The sequence below is a fragment of the Conger conger genome, chromosome 10 (assembly GCF_963514075.1).
Source record: "Conger conger chromosome 10, fConCon1.1, whole genome shotgun sequence".
NCBI lineage: Eukaryota > Metazoa > Chordata > Actinopteri > Anguilliformes > Congridae > Conger > Conger conger.
In genome coordinates, this window is record NC_083769.1 from 1,598,824 (window position 1) to 1,614,756 (window position 15,933).

At 45.7% G+C, this 15,933-nt stretch overlaps 1 protein-coding gene across 3 annotated transcripts in view; it reads left to right on the top strand.

Moving 5' to 3' along the window:
• Positions 1-15,933, top strand: part of l3mbtl1 (L3MBTL histone methyl-lysine binding protein 1) — a 66,239-nt gene that overhangs the window by 374 nt on the left and 49,932 nt on the right. For all 3 annotated transcript variants that reach the window (XM_061258154.1, XM_061258156.1, XM_061258155.1), the window contains exons 2-4: positions 7,234-7,405; positions 10,187-10,596; positions 11,721-11,844. In XM_061258154.1, the coding sequence (XP_061114138.1) occupies positions 7,255-7,405; positions 10,187-10,596; positions 11,721-11,844 (685 nt within the window). In that variant the 5' untranslated portion in view covers positions 7,234-7,254. The remainder of the gene's footprint in view (positions 1-7,233; positions 7,406-10,186; positions 10,597-11,720; positions 11,845-15,933) is intronic.

Here is a 15,933-nt window from a genome sequence, read left to right on the forward strand (position 1 = left end):
GCCCATTCATTTGATATCGAATATGTCTAGATTGCTACTACCCACTAGGCTCAGATAAATTGTTCATATTTACCCTAAAATTCTTCAATGTGTGGAGTCATTCCGCCATTTTTGTTAGCTATGGAAATTGTGTATTTTACAATGTAACCAGGGCTGATTGATGTGGTGTGGTAATACCACGTTTCCGTTTCAAAAGCAGTGATACGCGAGGGAAAACACACTTAGGACCACTGTATTTATTTAGCAATGCACCGTGTGTAAGTGCGCGCGTGCGTGCGTGTGTCGTTATATCATTAGCTGAATTGAACAAATTCAGTGGGTATATGTTTCTGCCGCCTGCCGAGAATCATTATGATCGCCGGCTGTTGTGAGTAGAGTGGCCAGTGTCTGCGCTCGTTGGCTAGGAGTAAAAACGATATCTACCAAATTACGTTATATAATTGATGAAGGAGTACGTTTAGTAATGATGTCCATATCTTAGTCTGTTGGCAAACTAGTTCTGCTATGTGATGTTTCAGGTCTTTCAGGTTGGCCATAGGACTGCTTCATATTTTAATATTTTGTTTGAGGACAATCGGCGTTGAGGTGGAGGGCGAATACGTGTCATGTCAGATAGTTTTCTTATTTTACCCTTATTTTATTATTTGTATAGGTCTATCGTTAATAATTAATCCAAATATGTGTCTCGATGTTGTGGCCAGCCAGTACAAGCATCATTACGTCACAGGCTACACGTTTAGCGTCCCTCGTTCATAAATGGTGCTGACGTGAAACGATGCAACCTACAGAAAAAATCTGCGAATTATAGACCGATAACATCCTCTTTCTCCACGTGGGCCATTTGAAGCCAATTCAGACTGACTGCAGTAAAACCCGTACAGATAGTCTCAATGGATGGCTCTTCACAAGCAGACTACAATCCGCGGGGACCGTGAGCTCCGCGTCAGTCACAAGGAGTTACGCAATACATGCTTTTGAACGCTGTCGCCTGGACCAAACACCAACTGACAATTGGCTAAAATAACTGTGATTTGTTAAAAGCACAACACATGAAATAACACAAAATAATGAACTCTTTATACATGGTTTATATTTATAGTTCATTTATGAGTTCACTTTTTCAAGTTCATTCATACAACTGTATGCCTGTATGCATGAAACAACTGTTCATTTCATGGCCAAAATGCACCAAATCTATCGAAACACTGCAAACATCTCTCTGAATAAAATCTTTCAAAAAACACCAGCACTAGTTTTCTTCCGACAAGAATACGTTCATCATAATACAAAGATCTAAAAACACTAACAACCAGTGGCATTACAGTAGATGCCTTTTCTGTCTGTCTTTGAAGTAATCTTTTCTTTCTAGTGTTCCTTTTGTTTTTGTAATTAAAGTATTCCTTTGATCGTTGATTCATATTGTTGCAATTATTTATTTATTTTAAACTTTACATTTCAAAGCAGAAAGCCACGTCTTTACTGTATGGAATCTATCGCAATGTATGCAACAGGGACGAGGCATAGAAATGCTACAGCAAAGGTTTTATTGGCATACAGCCATTACAAATGGAAATGAGAAACCAAACTTCCAATACTCTAATACAATAAAATGGATGCAATTTATAGTTGAAAAAAATTGTACTAGAAGTCACAGGTACAGAAATGTTGGTTTTCATCGACTACTTCATCTACTTAATTTGGCTACATGTTCTCATCAACATCACGCCATATACAGTCAAGTCCATAAATATTGGGACATCGACACAATTCTCATCTTTTTGGCTCTATACACCACCACAATGGATTTGAAATGAAATGAACAAGATGTGCTTTAACTGCAGACTTTTAATTTGAGGGTATTTACGTCCAAATCAGGTGAACAGTATAGGAATTACAACAGTTTCTATATGTGCCTCCCACTTTTTAAGGGAGCAAAAGTAATGGGACAATTGGCTGCTCAGCTGTTACGTGGCCAGGTGTCTGGTATTCCCTCATTATCTCATTTACAAGGAGCAGATAAAAGGTCTAGAGTTTATTTCAAGTGTGCTATTTGCATTTGGAATCTGTTGCTGTCAACTCTCAATATGAGATCCAAAGAGCTGTCACTATCAGTGAAGCAAGCCATCATTAGGCTGAAAAATCAAAACATGTCCCAATATTTATGGAGCTGACTGTATGTTCTCTCTTGCTATACACTGGGGAAAGAACATTGTGCATGCATGATCAATCCCTGGCAATCATCAGCTGACAAATACCGGCATCTGGCATCCATCTTCTATGTTGATTGGCACCAAAATTCATACTTCATAATTCATACTTTGTTTCCCTCTTTTGAATTTCTTCCTGGGTCCATCTTGAACAAAATCAACAATCAAAATCGAAATCCCTCAACAACTGGCCAGGTCTCCAACGGCATCAGTTGCGATTGTTCAATTCAATAACCAATTCACAGACAGAAGGCAAATTTGCATCAACTTCAATCAGCATGTTATTTCTATAACTGCTATGAAAACTTTTTTAGGGTTTTGAATGCTGCTTGATACAGTATTTGTGGCTCCACAAAAAGGTTTTGAACTTGAGCGTGTCATTTTTGAAATAGTGGCTTGGTCTCAAATTGCAGACTTGTGGACCAGTTGCAGTGTGAATCAGGCACGGAAATCACTGGCATGCGAGGAGCTGTCCATCACATTTTAAATATCCAATCACTGATAAAGGAATGTAAGCTATCTTGCTAAAAATACAATGCAGCAGCATTGAGGGCATAAAACTGCATATGTTAGCTAATGTCACTGACTGGAGATGACTAACATTAGCCACAAATATCACGTTTTCTCTCATCTCAACCTTAGTATACACTCAGTGAGCAAATATTAGGTAGACCTGTGCACCAGCTTGTTAATGCAAATATATAATCAGCCGATCATGTGGCAGCAACTAAATGCATAAAAGTATGCAGAAGTGATCAAGAGGTTCAGCTGTTGTTCAGACCAAATTACAGAATGGGGAAGAAATGTGTGAGAAAAGTGACTTTGACTGTGGAATGATTGTTGGTGCAAGACAGGATGGGTTGACTATCTCAGAAATTTCTGATTTCCTGTGATTTTCACACACAACAGTCTCTACAGTTTGCAGAGAATTGTGCAAAAAATACCCAGTGAGCAGCAGTTCTGCGGGCAAAAATGTGTTATTAGAGTGGTCAGAGAGAAGGGCCAGACTTGGCAAAGTTGACAGGAAGGTGACAGAAATGCAAATACCCACGCATTACAGTACAACTGTGGTATGCAGAACATCTCTGAACATACAATGCATCAAACCTTTAAGTGGATAGGCTACAGCAGCAGAAGAGTAAAGAAAAGTAAGTACAAAAATAAGTCTAATAAATAAACACCTACAGGCTCAGGCAGTAAGAGCAGTTGTCTGGCAGTCGGAGGGTTGCCGGTTCAATCTCCCGCCTGGGCTGTGTCGAAGTGTCCCTGAGCAAGACACCTAACCCCCAAATGCTCCTGACAGGCTGGTCGGGGCCTTGCATGGCAGCCAATCGCCGTCGGTGTGTGAGTGTGTGTATGAATGGGTGAATGGAGAATCATTGATTGTACAGCGCTTTGGATAAAGGCGCTATATAAATGCCTGCCATTTACCATTTACCATTTACCTAATAAAGTGCTCACTGAGTGTATGTACTGTTTTTATTTTATTTATAAAAATATCCCAAAATATGTTCACCACAAATTAGTAAAACAAATAAGTGTTTCTGCTATAACATAGCTAACTGTCACTTCCGATGTCAGACCCTGCTGCTAGTCGGATATGTGTCACATTAAAAGGCTGACGTCGGTGGTGCCCTGTCGGCCGAGTCTTTCCGGTGTGTCCTGCACGCCGACACTCCGTCGGCGTGTTTTGGAGGGCTCCGACGCCAATTCAACATGTTGAATCGGCGTCGGAGCCCCCGGAGCCGTCGATGAGAGAGAGCTCTCTGATTGGCTGTCCAGCTAGCGAATCAGTGCACGAGAAGAGAAACGGAAGCGACTAAAGCGGGGGCGGCCTGTAGCATAGTGGTTAGGGTAAAGGACTGGGACACATAAGGTCGGTGGTTCTAATCCCGGTGTAGCCGCAAATAAGATTGGCACAGCCGTCGGGCCCTTGAGCAAGGCCCTTAACCCTGCATTGCTCCAGGGGAGGATTGTCTCCTGCTTAGTCTAATCAACTGTATGTCGCTCTGGATAAGAGCGTCTGCCAAATGCCAATAATGTAATGTAATGTAAAGCAAGCCATTCCAAAGTTACTATCACTACCAGACATAATTTTCGATTAGTATTACTAAATAGCCTGAGAACAAGGAAATTGCTGCAAACTGTTTGTTGTGAGTGAGACAATGGCTGCTTCTAGGTCCAACGCAATGCAAACGCATTCCCCGGTCTTCCGGTTTCCATTTTTTGAAAGACAAATACAGACTACCGCCACCTGCTGGTGTGGAGAGTTATACCTCTCACGCAGGCGCAGAACGTACGTGCAACTCGGCCGTCGGCGGACCATCGTTGCGGTGTGTTCGGCACTGCCAACATTAACGACGCGTATCGACGCGAGGCGATCTTTGTCGGCGCTCTGTGGCCGACCGTCAGTTTGGTGTGTCCGGGCCATTACGGTCAGAAGAGCCATGACGTTATAGATCAAGTGCATCTTAAATTAACAGATTTTTTTATGTTCTTGCATTGTAAGTAGTTGTTGGTGCGGTTGTAAGTTAAGCTCATAAGAACATGAGTGCACAGGTACACGAGTGTGCAATGAACACAATATCAAAAAATGCTTGTTAGCAATTGTAAAAAAACAATAATTTATTAGTTGTTTATTCTCAAATGAAAAACGGTACTCTCAAATGAAAATAGTTATGGATGTAAATATTTATATTTGAATATTGATATGGAACAAAAATAAATACATGTTTTATTTCATTACTGTAGTTTTCTGGAGAGATGAAATATCTATGTTTACAGGTGTATATTGAATATTACTGCCCATTTTGGAGAGTGAGCAATACTTGTTCTTTTGCTATGTAATACTATTGGGTTTTGTCACCTGTGTCACATTATCTGTTTAATTACATACAGTGCATCCGGAAAGTATTCACAGCGCTTCACTTTTCCCACATTTTGTTATGTCACAGCCTTATTCCAAATGGAATAAATTAATTTTTTTCCTCAAAATTCTACACACAACACCCCATAATGACAACATGAAAGAAGTTTTTTTGTACATTTATTTTAAAAAAAAAATTAAGAAATCACATGTACATAAGTATTCACAGCCTTTGCTCAATACTTTGTTGATGCACCTTTGGCAGCAATTACAGCCTCAAGTCTTTTTGAATATGATGCCACAAGCTTGGCACACCTATCTTTGGGCAGTTTCGCCCATTCCTCTTTGCAGCACCTCTCAAGCTCCATCAGGTTGGGAGCGTCGGTGCACAGCCATTTTCAGATCTCTCCAGAGATGTTCAATCGGATTCAAGTCAGGGCTCTGGCTGGGTCACTCAAGGACATTCACACAGTTGTCCTGAAGCCACTCCTTTGATATCTTGGCTGTGTGCTTAGGGTCATTGTCCTGCTGAAAGATGAACCGTCGCCCCAGTCTGAGGTCAAGAGCGCTCTGGAGCAGGTTTTCAACCAGGATGTCTCTGTACATTGCTGCATTAATCTTTCCCTCAATCCTGACTAGTCTCCCAGTTCCTGCCGCTGAAAAACATCCCCACAGCATGATGCTGCCACCACCATGCTTCACTGTAGGGATGGTATTGGCCAGGTGATGAGCGGTGCCTAGTTTCCTCCAAACATGACGCCTGGCATTCACGCCAAAGAGTTCAATCTTTGTCTCATCAGACCAGAGAATTTTGTTTCTCATGGTCTGAGAGTCCTTCAGGTGCCTTTTGGCAAACTCCAGGCGGGCTGCCATGTGCCTTTTTCCGTCTAGCCACTCTACCATACAGGCCTGATTGGTGGATTGCTGCAGAGATGGTTGTCCTTCTGGAAGGTTCTCCTCTCTCCACAGAGGAACGCTGGAGCTCTGACAGAGTGACCATGGGGTTCTTGGTCACCTCCCTGACTAAGGCCCTTCTCCCCCGATTGCTCAGTTTAGACGGGCGGCCAGCTCAAGGAAGAGTCCTGGTGGTTCCGAACGTCTTCCATTTATGGATGATGGAGGCCACTGTGCTCATTTGGACCTTAAAAGCAGCAGACATTTTTTTTTCTGTACCCTTCCCCAGATTTGTGCCTCGAGACAATCCTGTCTCGGAGGTCTACAGACAATTCCTTTGACTTCATGCTTGGTTTGTGCTCCGACATGCACTGTCAACTGTGGGACCTTATATAGACAGGTGTGTGCCTTTCCAAATCATGTCCAATCAACTGAATTGACCACAGGTGGACTCCAATTAAGCTGTAGAAACATCTCAAGGTTGATCAGTGGAAACAGGATGCACCTGAGCTCAATTTTGAGCTTCATGGCAACGGCTGTGAAAACTTTTTTCAAGTTGTCATTATGGGGTATTGTGTGTAGAATTTTGAGGAAAAAAATGTATTAATTCCATTTTGGAATAAGGCTGTAACATAACAAAATGTGGAAAAAGTGAAGCGCTGTGAATACTTTCCGGATGCACTGTATGTGTGGGTAATATAACCGCTAGACAGCTTTATATTTTCAACAGGTAAGTATTGTTCATTAATGATGCTTATGAACGTGAACTCACTCCACGGAGGTTCGTAAACAAGAGTGCTAGGTTCAAACTCGCCCCAGAGTTCCCAGATTAAACCATTACATAAATCTGATCGGGGGAACTATACAGATTATAACACAAACTGCTCCTCCATTGTGTAATACTCCTGGTCTTGTTATTTCTCTGTTGTATTGATCAATCCTACTGCTCAACCAGGTGCCTGCAGGTCTGGGTGTTCAGCACTCTCCTAAAAATGAATAAGTGGTGGACATTGAAGCACTGAGCACAGATGAAGGGAAAAGGCATTAAAACATGAGCTTATGAGAACTTAATATGCTTTGGATATAGTATGCTTTGAATATAGTGTTGCTCTGCACTGATTGATGACCTGTCTGGGGTGTATTCCTGGCTCTCCTCCAAAACATTCTGGGATAGTTGATGGATGGATATTGTGTACCATGGATATAATGCACTGGATTGGTAAAGAGTGTAATGTATTTATGATGGATTCTAACTCCTCTCCACAGTGGCCGTTATTGCCGTCTGTTATGAGTGCCAAAGTGGACCGGGAGGTCCTGGCAGTAGGCAGAGATAGTCCTGCTGACTCTGTCCCTGTTCCCACCCATGACTCTCATTCGTCCAATGAGAGCCTGGCACAGAAGCCCCACCCACAGACTACTACTGCACTTATTGTCCCAGGTGAGGTGTTATAGCCATAACCTGCTGTGGCAAGGGCACGGTTTGCAGGAAAGAAGCTGGGCAATCTGAGGACCACACCTACTGGTTAGGTAGGCACACACCTGAACTACATTGTAAATTAGTCAGGCTTTTAAAATGTGTACTTCTTTCCACAGTATGTGGTTGACACCGGCGAACCACTATCTTTGCCTTTATTATTTAATGGGGAAGGTTATGGGCGAGGGAGAGGGAGGGAAGGAGAGAGAGAGAGAGAGAGAGAGCTCTCTAACTAACAAAAAAAATAAACAAAAGGTCATCATCCTTCACCCTCATGGGATCCAGGCTAAAAATAATAAACTAAAATAATAAATGCAAAGGAAATAACCCAAGTCATGTAGCTTTTCAGCTGGTTCGCTTGTGACTCGCTTAGCTTTTCAGCTCCCCCATGTGTTCCTGGTCTCAGCCACCTACTGTGGAAAGAAGCACACATTTTAAAAGCCTGGACTAATTCACAACGTAGTCCAGGTGTGTGCCTAATTAACCAGTAGGCGTGATTACCTTGCTTCCTTCTCACAAACCATGTCCCACATGACAGCATAATCTACCCTTTGTGTTTTATCGATATTAATCTTGCCTGTTGTAAGAAGCCAGTCATAAGCGCAGTTACTGCAATGATAAAATAATCAGGAGAATGATAGAAGCTGATGCAGATAATGCATCTCCTGACCAGGAGCTCAGCAGTGGGATCTGTGATGTCCATACCTCCACCTGTAGGGGAGACAGAAACAAAAGCAGGAGCTCCCAGGGCAAAACAAAACACAAAGCACTGGAGACAAAGGAAAACACAAATGTAACACCCACACCCTTAAGACAATAAATATGTAATGTACATGTAACCGGTGAGAAATTGCTGAACCCCATTAGGGATTTGAACCTCAGCCTCTCACTTGTCCAAATATTTGTTGAACAAACGTGTTACCAGTCAGCTAAAGACGAACTCGCCTCTAGCCAAGGGCAACAACGTTCTTTTGAATTTGAGGGTCACGTCTTCAGGGAGTGTTGTCGCGGTAACCTGCTACGAGCCTTCACTTTCACTGCACTTCATCATGCTTACTAGCGAACTAGCTGAGCTAACCCTGCTACGCTCACCCCTCTTTGACTGAGCTAACCCTGCTACACTCACCCCCCTTTGACTGAGCTAACCCTGCTACACTCACCCCCCTTTGACTGAGCTAACCCTGCTACACTCACCCCCCTTTGACTGTGCTAACCCTGCTACACTCACCCCCTTATGACCGAGCTAACCCTGCTACACTCACCCCCTTTGACTGAGCTAACCACGCTACACTCACCCCCCTATGACCGAGCTAACCCTGCTACACTCACCCCCCTATGACCGAGCTAACCACGCTACACTCACCCCCCTTTGACTGAGCTAACCACGCTACACTCACCCCCCTTTGACTGAGCTAACCACGCTACACTCACCCCCCTATGACAGAGCTAACCCTGCTACACTCACCCCCCTATGACCGAGCTAACCACGCTACACTCACCCCCCTTTGACTGAGCTAACCACGCTACACTCACCCCCCTTTGACTAAGCTAACCACGCTACACTCAACCCCCTTTGACTGTGCTAACCACGCTACACTCACCCCCCTATGACTGAGCTAACCCTGCTACACTCACCCCCCTATGACTGTGCTAACCCTGCTACACTCACCCCCTTTGACTTCCCCTCCATGTGACCAGTAACCATTTTAATTTTTTTATTGTATTTTCTATTTTTTCACTCCCACCCAGATCCGAGTCACGGCACCAATGTAATGGGTGAGAAATTGCCTGAGTCTGAGGTGGGATTTGAACCCCGGCCTCTCACTCGTCCAAATATTTGTTGAACAAACACATTACCTGTCAGCTAAAGACGAACTCGCCTCTAGCCAAGGGCATCTTCACCATGCTTACTAGCAAACTAGCTGAGCTAACTACACTACATACAGTACCAGGGAACTTAGCAATAGTTACTTTATTGTCAGTCTCACACACTCTGGATAATGCATCAGTTAGAGAATTATCTCATCGACAAATGTGGCGAATATCCAGTTCATAGTCCACCGCATGAGTCGCTGGTTGTTGTAGCCTATGCGTGTGATTAGTCAGAACTATGAGGAGATGAAAGGTTCAGCCCTTGTTGTAGCATTAGGATCAGAACCCTCTGCAGTGGAGAATAACCACTGATGGTGGTTAAACTTTCTCGAAAACCCGACTTGAGTGTAAATGGTGGACATTGCAGCACTGAGCACTGATGAAGAGAAAAGGCATTAAAACATGAGCTTATGAGAACTTCATAAGCTTGGGATATAGTGTTGCCCTGCACTGATTGATGACCTGTCTGGGGTGTATTCCTACCTCTCACCCAAAGCATGCTGGCATAGTCTACAGCACCCACCACGAATCTGATCAGGAATAAGTGGGTTAGATAATGCACGGATGGATGGATAGATATAGTGTACTTTGGATATCCCCCACTGTGGTGATGTATGACCTCCACCAAATTTAAGAAGTTCTCATAGCCAGTTATTACTCTTCTTCACTTTTATAGGCAGTTGACCAATGTTTTTACCAAGATGTATAGTTATGTCAATTATCGTCCCAACCCTAAATTCAAAGTCCAAATTTTATATGAAAAAAATGATCAATTAAAAGTCACTGGTTTCTCTTTGTAAATATGATAATTGAATGAGGATTTTATTGGAAGTTGTTTCAGTGGGTGTGATTGTGTGGTTCTATTTTCCGCAGCTGTCTCTCATGCTGTGGAAAAGGCGAGCCTGACACACAGCACTCTGGAGACGCCCAAAGGGGCCTGCGACCCACAGAGCTCCACCCTGCTGCCCCAGGTGGGGGTCGACCCACAGAGCTCCACCCTGCTGCCCCAGGTGGGGGTCGACCCACAGAGCTCCACCCTGCTGCCCCAGGTAGGGGTCAACCCACAGAGCTCCACCCTGCTGCCCCAGGTAGGGGTCAACCCACAGAGCTCCACCCTGCTGCCCCAGGTGGGGGTCGACCCACAGAGCTCCACCCTGCTGCCCCAGGTGGGGGTCGACCCACAGAGCTCCACCCTGCTGCCCCAGGTGGGGGGCACATGCAACATCGTCCATGTTCTGGAGTGGAAGGAGGGCGTGGCTCTCCTCCCAGGTAGCAACCTGAAGGTGAGCACCCATTCACCCAATCACACCTGCCATAGAGCTCATACATACATGGAAACATCCATCCATTTTATAAACACTTAATCCAGGTCAGGGTAGCAGTAGCAACAGGGCAAGCTGAGCAGCCCAGATTCTCAGCGACTTCCACCAACTCATCCTAGGGGATCCCAAGACAATCCCAGGCCAGTCATTGGATATAATCCCTCCAGCATGTCCTAGCTCTGCCTCTGGGTCTCCTCCTAGGTGAATCCTCTCCATCTGGCTCGACTGTGAGGTCCTCCTGGGTGGCTGAGCTCCTCACCCTATCAAGGAGAGTAAACCCCACCACCCTGTGGAGGAACTCCATTTACTGAAATATTGTATTCGCTTGTATTCGTGATCTCACTCGTTTGGTCACTACCCATAGGTCATGACCATAGATGAGAGTAGGGATGAAAATCCACTGGTATATCGAGAGCTTTGCCTTTTGGCTCAGCACCTTTTTCACCACTACTTTTCACCCCTACTGTCCAATACAATGCCTGCATTACTGCCTACATGGTGGTTGATCTCTTAATCCCTCTTTCACTCACTCGTGAATACAACCCTGAGATACTTGAACTCGTCATCTGGGGCAGTTGCTCCCATCTCACTTGAAGGGGACCCAAGAAAAGGTCTAGTGTGCATCAAAGGTCACAGTATGATGAGGCCAAAAGGACCAAATCAAACAGCTGGCATGCCATACCTACTGTATGTATGGTCAGAGTCTCCTTTCCAGCACCTTGGCATAGACTTTCCAATAACATCCAGTACATGCAGAGAGTGCCCTCCCTCCCCTGGAGCAATGCAGGGTTAAGGGCCATGCTCAAGGGCCCAACAGCAGGATGTTATTGTGGCTATTGTGGCTACAACGGGGATCGAACCACCAACCTTGTGTGTCCCAGTCATGTACCTTAACCACTACGCTACAGGCCGCCCTAATACATACAAACAGTGTCCACAATTACTCACACTCTTGACTTAATTTTGTATTAACTACATTGTTGTACATTCTCTACAATGTTTTAACTTTATCAGGGTGTAAATCATTTTGAAGTATGCTGTACCTGGTTTTGAAGATGTCTGATTGATACCTGATATTTTTTCAGTTTCGAATGAGAGACTGTGGCACCCTGGAAGTTGTCAGTGATGAAAAGGTCACCTGTGTTGGCCCTGCTCCTGAGGACACCATGGGGAAGCAGGACCTGGAGCAGAGGCCCAGCCAGAAAGCAGGTAAAACCTTCGGCTGCTGAAGCCAGATGCAGGAATTTCTGCACCATTTGTGATATAAATGACTACTTAAAAAAATTACAATCAGTTTCTGAGATACTTAAACCACCCTGTCTGCCACCAACAATCATTCCACAGTAAAAGTCACTTAGATCACATTTATTCCCCATTATGATGTTTGACCATGCATGCTTGTCTGCATGCTTTTATGCATTGAGTCGCTGCCACATGATTGACTGATTAGATATTTGCATTAATAGTATCCACTAGTTGAGTCGTCGATGTCTCAAATTATTGTTACGGCTTGTCACGTGGCTTGAGTGGAAAAAGATGGGAGACCACAGTGATAGCTTCCAGCTCCTGAGCAGTCAGCATACTGGAAGCTGGTGATAAGTACACCACATTGAAGGCTTATCTTTCGGCCTGTCAGAGACTGAGAGAGCCCACTACTTGCTTTCTTTTCCCAGTCTCGGCGATGTACGTCCATCTCAGCTGGCGTGGTTGTATGAACACAAACCATGCTTTCTGTTCAGATAACTTTTTTGCAACAATTACCGGAACACATGCGCATGGCACTAGCCAACACACCTAATTCCCTTACAGGGAAGTTGCAGATACCAATCAGCATCACAAAAAAGCACAGTAGCTGGACCTGCCACCATGTCCATTCTTCCTGTGATGAAAAATGCTGCACAGCGACACACCATGTAGCCTACCCCAGCCATACAGCCTACCCCAGCCACGCAGCCTACCCCAGCCACGCTCTGCACCGACACCACACAGCCTACTCCAGCGACGCTCTGCAGCGACACCACACAGCCTACTCCAGCCACGCAGCCTACCCCAGCCACGCTCTGCACCGACACCACACAGCCTACTCCAGCGACGCAGCCTACCCCAGCCACGCTCGGCAGCAACACCACGCAGCCTACCCCAGCCACACAGCACATGATTCTCAGCAAACCCTAGAGATTGTTGTATGTGAAAATCACAGGAGATCAGCAGTTTCTGAGATACTTAAACCACCCTGTCTGCCACCAACAATCATTCCACGGTAAAAGTCACTTAGATCACATTTCTTCCCCAATCTGACATTTGGTGGCTGATTTTTGGTGGATGATTTGTGATTTAGCGTTTTCGTTCCTTGTTACCCTCTGTGCTCACCGTAGTGTGTCTGTCAGTTTTCTCACTTCATTCATTAATTTCACCTGTGCCCCATTTAGTGTCTCCACCTCCGACACCATATATGTACTTCCTTCCTGTCTCTCCTGTCATTCATCTCACCTGTTTCTCATTGTCTGTTAATCTCTGTTCTATTCAAGCCTGTCTTTTCACTTCCTGTTGCTAATTCATCATATCCTGTATTCCGAGTCTGTCCCTGTATTGCCCTGTCCTGGTTCTAGCCTCCTCTACCCCATGCCTTCCCATGTGTAATTATATCTGGTTTTCAGTGTTTTTGGATTTTTCTGGTTTTGATCTCTGCCTGGTTTTTGAACCCTGCCTGTCTCATGATTACGCTCAGTCTGTCCCGCATGTACCTGTCTGCTTGAATTACGACCATTGCCTGTTGGATCTCCCCTTTGTCTGTTTAGCCTGCCGTAGTCGTATTCCTGAGCTCATGGTTCTTCTGTCCCGAGTCCTGACATGATTAACTGCTTAAATATTAGCAATAACAAGCTGGTGTAAAGCTGGTGCCCTCTTATCATCTTTCCATTCCTCTGTCTCTCTAGCTAAATCTTCCTTCTTTCACTCGAAAATTAATGCGGCCGCCTCTAATCCCCGCAAACTGTTTTCAACTTTCTCCTCTCTTCTGGCCCCCCCTCCCCCCCCACCCCCCTCATCACTCACACCTGATGACTTTGTCTCCTTCTTTGAAAAGAAGGTCGATGCTATTCGCAATTCCTTCTCCCAACCCTCCACCCCTGCTGACCCTCCTACCCTCCCCAACTCCCTAACCTCCTTTTCTCCCCTCTCTGATGCCGACACACTGAAACTTACTTCCCACCGCCCAACCACCTGTCCACTTGACCCCATCCCCTCTTCCCTCCTACAATCTATATCTGATGACATTCTCCCTTTTCTCTCCTCTCTAATCAACACCTCCCTCTCTTCCGGCACCATGCCCTCTTCCCTGAAGAGGGCCAGAGTCACTCCCCTGCTCAAAAAACCTACTCTTGACCCCTCTGCCCTGAACAACTACCGGCCTGTCTCTCTTCTTCCCTTTCTCGCTAAAACTCTGGAACGGGCGGTCTGCTCCCAACTGTCCACTTATCTTCTCCAGAACAATCTCCATGACCCCAACCAGTCTGGCTTCAAGAGTGGCCACTCCACTGAAACCGCCCTGCTCGCGGTCACTGAGGCACTCCACTCTGCTAAAGCAAAATCCCTCTCCTCTGTCCTCATCTTCCTCGACCTGTCGGCCGCCTTCGATACAGTCAACCATGACATTCTGCTCTCATCGCTGTCTGGGATGGGCGTCACAGGTTCTGCACTTGCCTGGTTTTCCTCCTACCTCTCTGGTCGCTCCTACCAGGTGACTTGGAGGGGCTCAGTCTCCGACCCTCACCCCCTATGAACTGGAGTCCCGCAGGGCTCGGTTCTTGGGCCTCTCCTCTTCTCGCTATACACCATGTCTCTTGGTTCTGTTATCTCTTCCCACGGCTTTTCTTATCATTCCTACGCTGATGACACCCAACTCTTCATTTCCTTCCCCCCCGACACCCAAATCACCACACGGATCTCTGCCTGCTTGGCTGATATCTCTGCGTGGATGACTTCCCATCACCTGAAGCTCAACCTTGCCAAAACTGAGCTTCTCTACATCCCTGCTAAGTCCTCTCCGTCAATCGACCTCTCATTGACTGTTGAGGACTTTGTAGTTTCCTCCTCCCGTACGGCAAAGAATCTTGGGGTGACTGCCTCACCCTGGCTCCGCAAGTATCCTCCACTGCCAGAACCTGCAGGTTCTTTCTGTATAATATACGCCGTATCCGTCATCTCCTGACTGAGAAAGCCACCCAGCTCCTAGTCCAGGCGCTCGTCATTTCCCGCCTGGATTACTGCAACTCCCTCCTAGCCGGTCTCCCAGCGTGTGCCATCAAGCCCCTCCAGCTGGTCCAGAATGCTGCAGCCCGCCTGATCACCAGTCAGCCCAGGTCGGCTCATGTCACCCCGCTTCTCATTGGCCTCCACTGGCTTCCTATTGCCGCACGCATCCGTTTCAAGGCCCTAGTGTTGGCATTTCAGGCTGCTAAGGGGACTGCCCCACCTTACATACAATCCCTGATCACTCCCTACTCCCCAGCTAGACCACTCTGGTCTGCCAGCTCTGGTCGCCTTACGGTTCCCTCTCTACGTGCACCTGGCGGTCGAGCTGCACGTTCACGCCTGTTTTCCGTTCTGGTTCCTCAGTGGTGGAATGACTTGCCTACCACTGTCAGAACAGCAGAATCCCTCCCCCTATTTCGACGCAGACTCAAAACCCACCTTTTCAAACTCTACCTTAGTCCTCCCTCCTGATTTCCCCTGCCCCTCCTTTCTGATATCCCTATCCTTGTCTAACCCCCCCCCCCCCCCCCCCAAAAATAAAATAAATAAATAAATAAATAAAATAATGCACTTCTGATGACAACTATGTTTAGAACAGCATTTCCTGTGTATTTTGCTAGTTTCTGGATGTGATGCTTTGACTTATGGTAGAACCTATACACTTGTAAATCGCTTTGGATTAAAAGCGTCTGCCAAATGACTAAAATGTAAAATGTAACACCTTTATCCTATTCTGAAAGGCTCTTTACTCAGTAAAGACTGAACACTTGTCACACCATGCGTGTTCCATATCACATGCATGTACACTCATCCAGTCCCAGATCCTACAAATTTTTGCATTGCCATCGACACATTCTGTCATCCACACAACCTCAGACACAGCATTGCTATAGACACTTTCTGTCATCCACACAACCTCAGACACAACACTGCCAGACACATTCTGTCATCCACACAATCTCAGACACAACATTGCCATAGGCACATTCTGTCATCCACACAATCTCAGACACAGCATTGCCATAAACACATTCTGTCATCCAC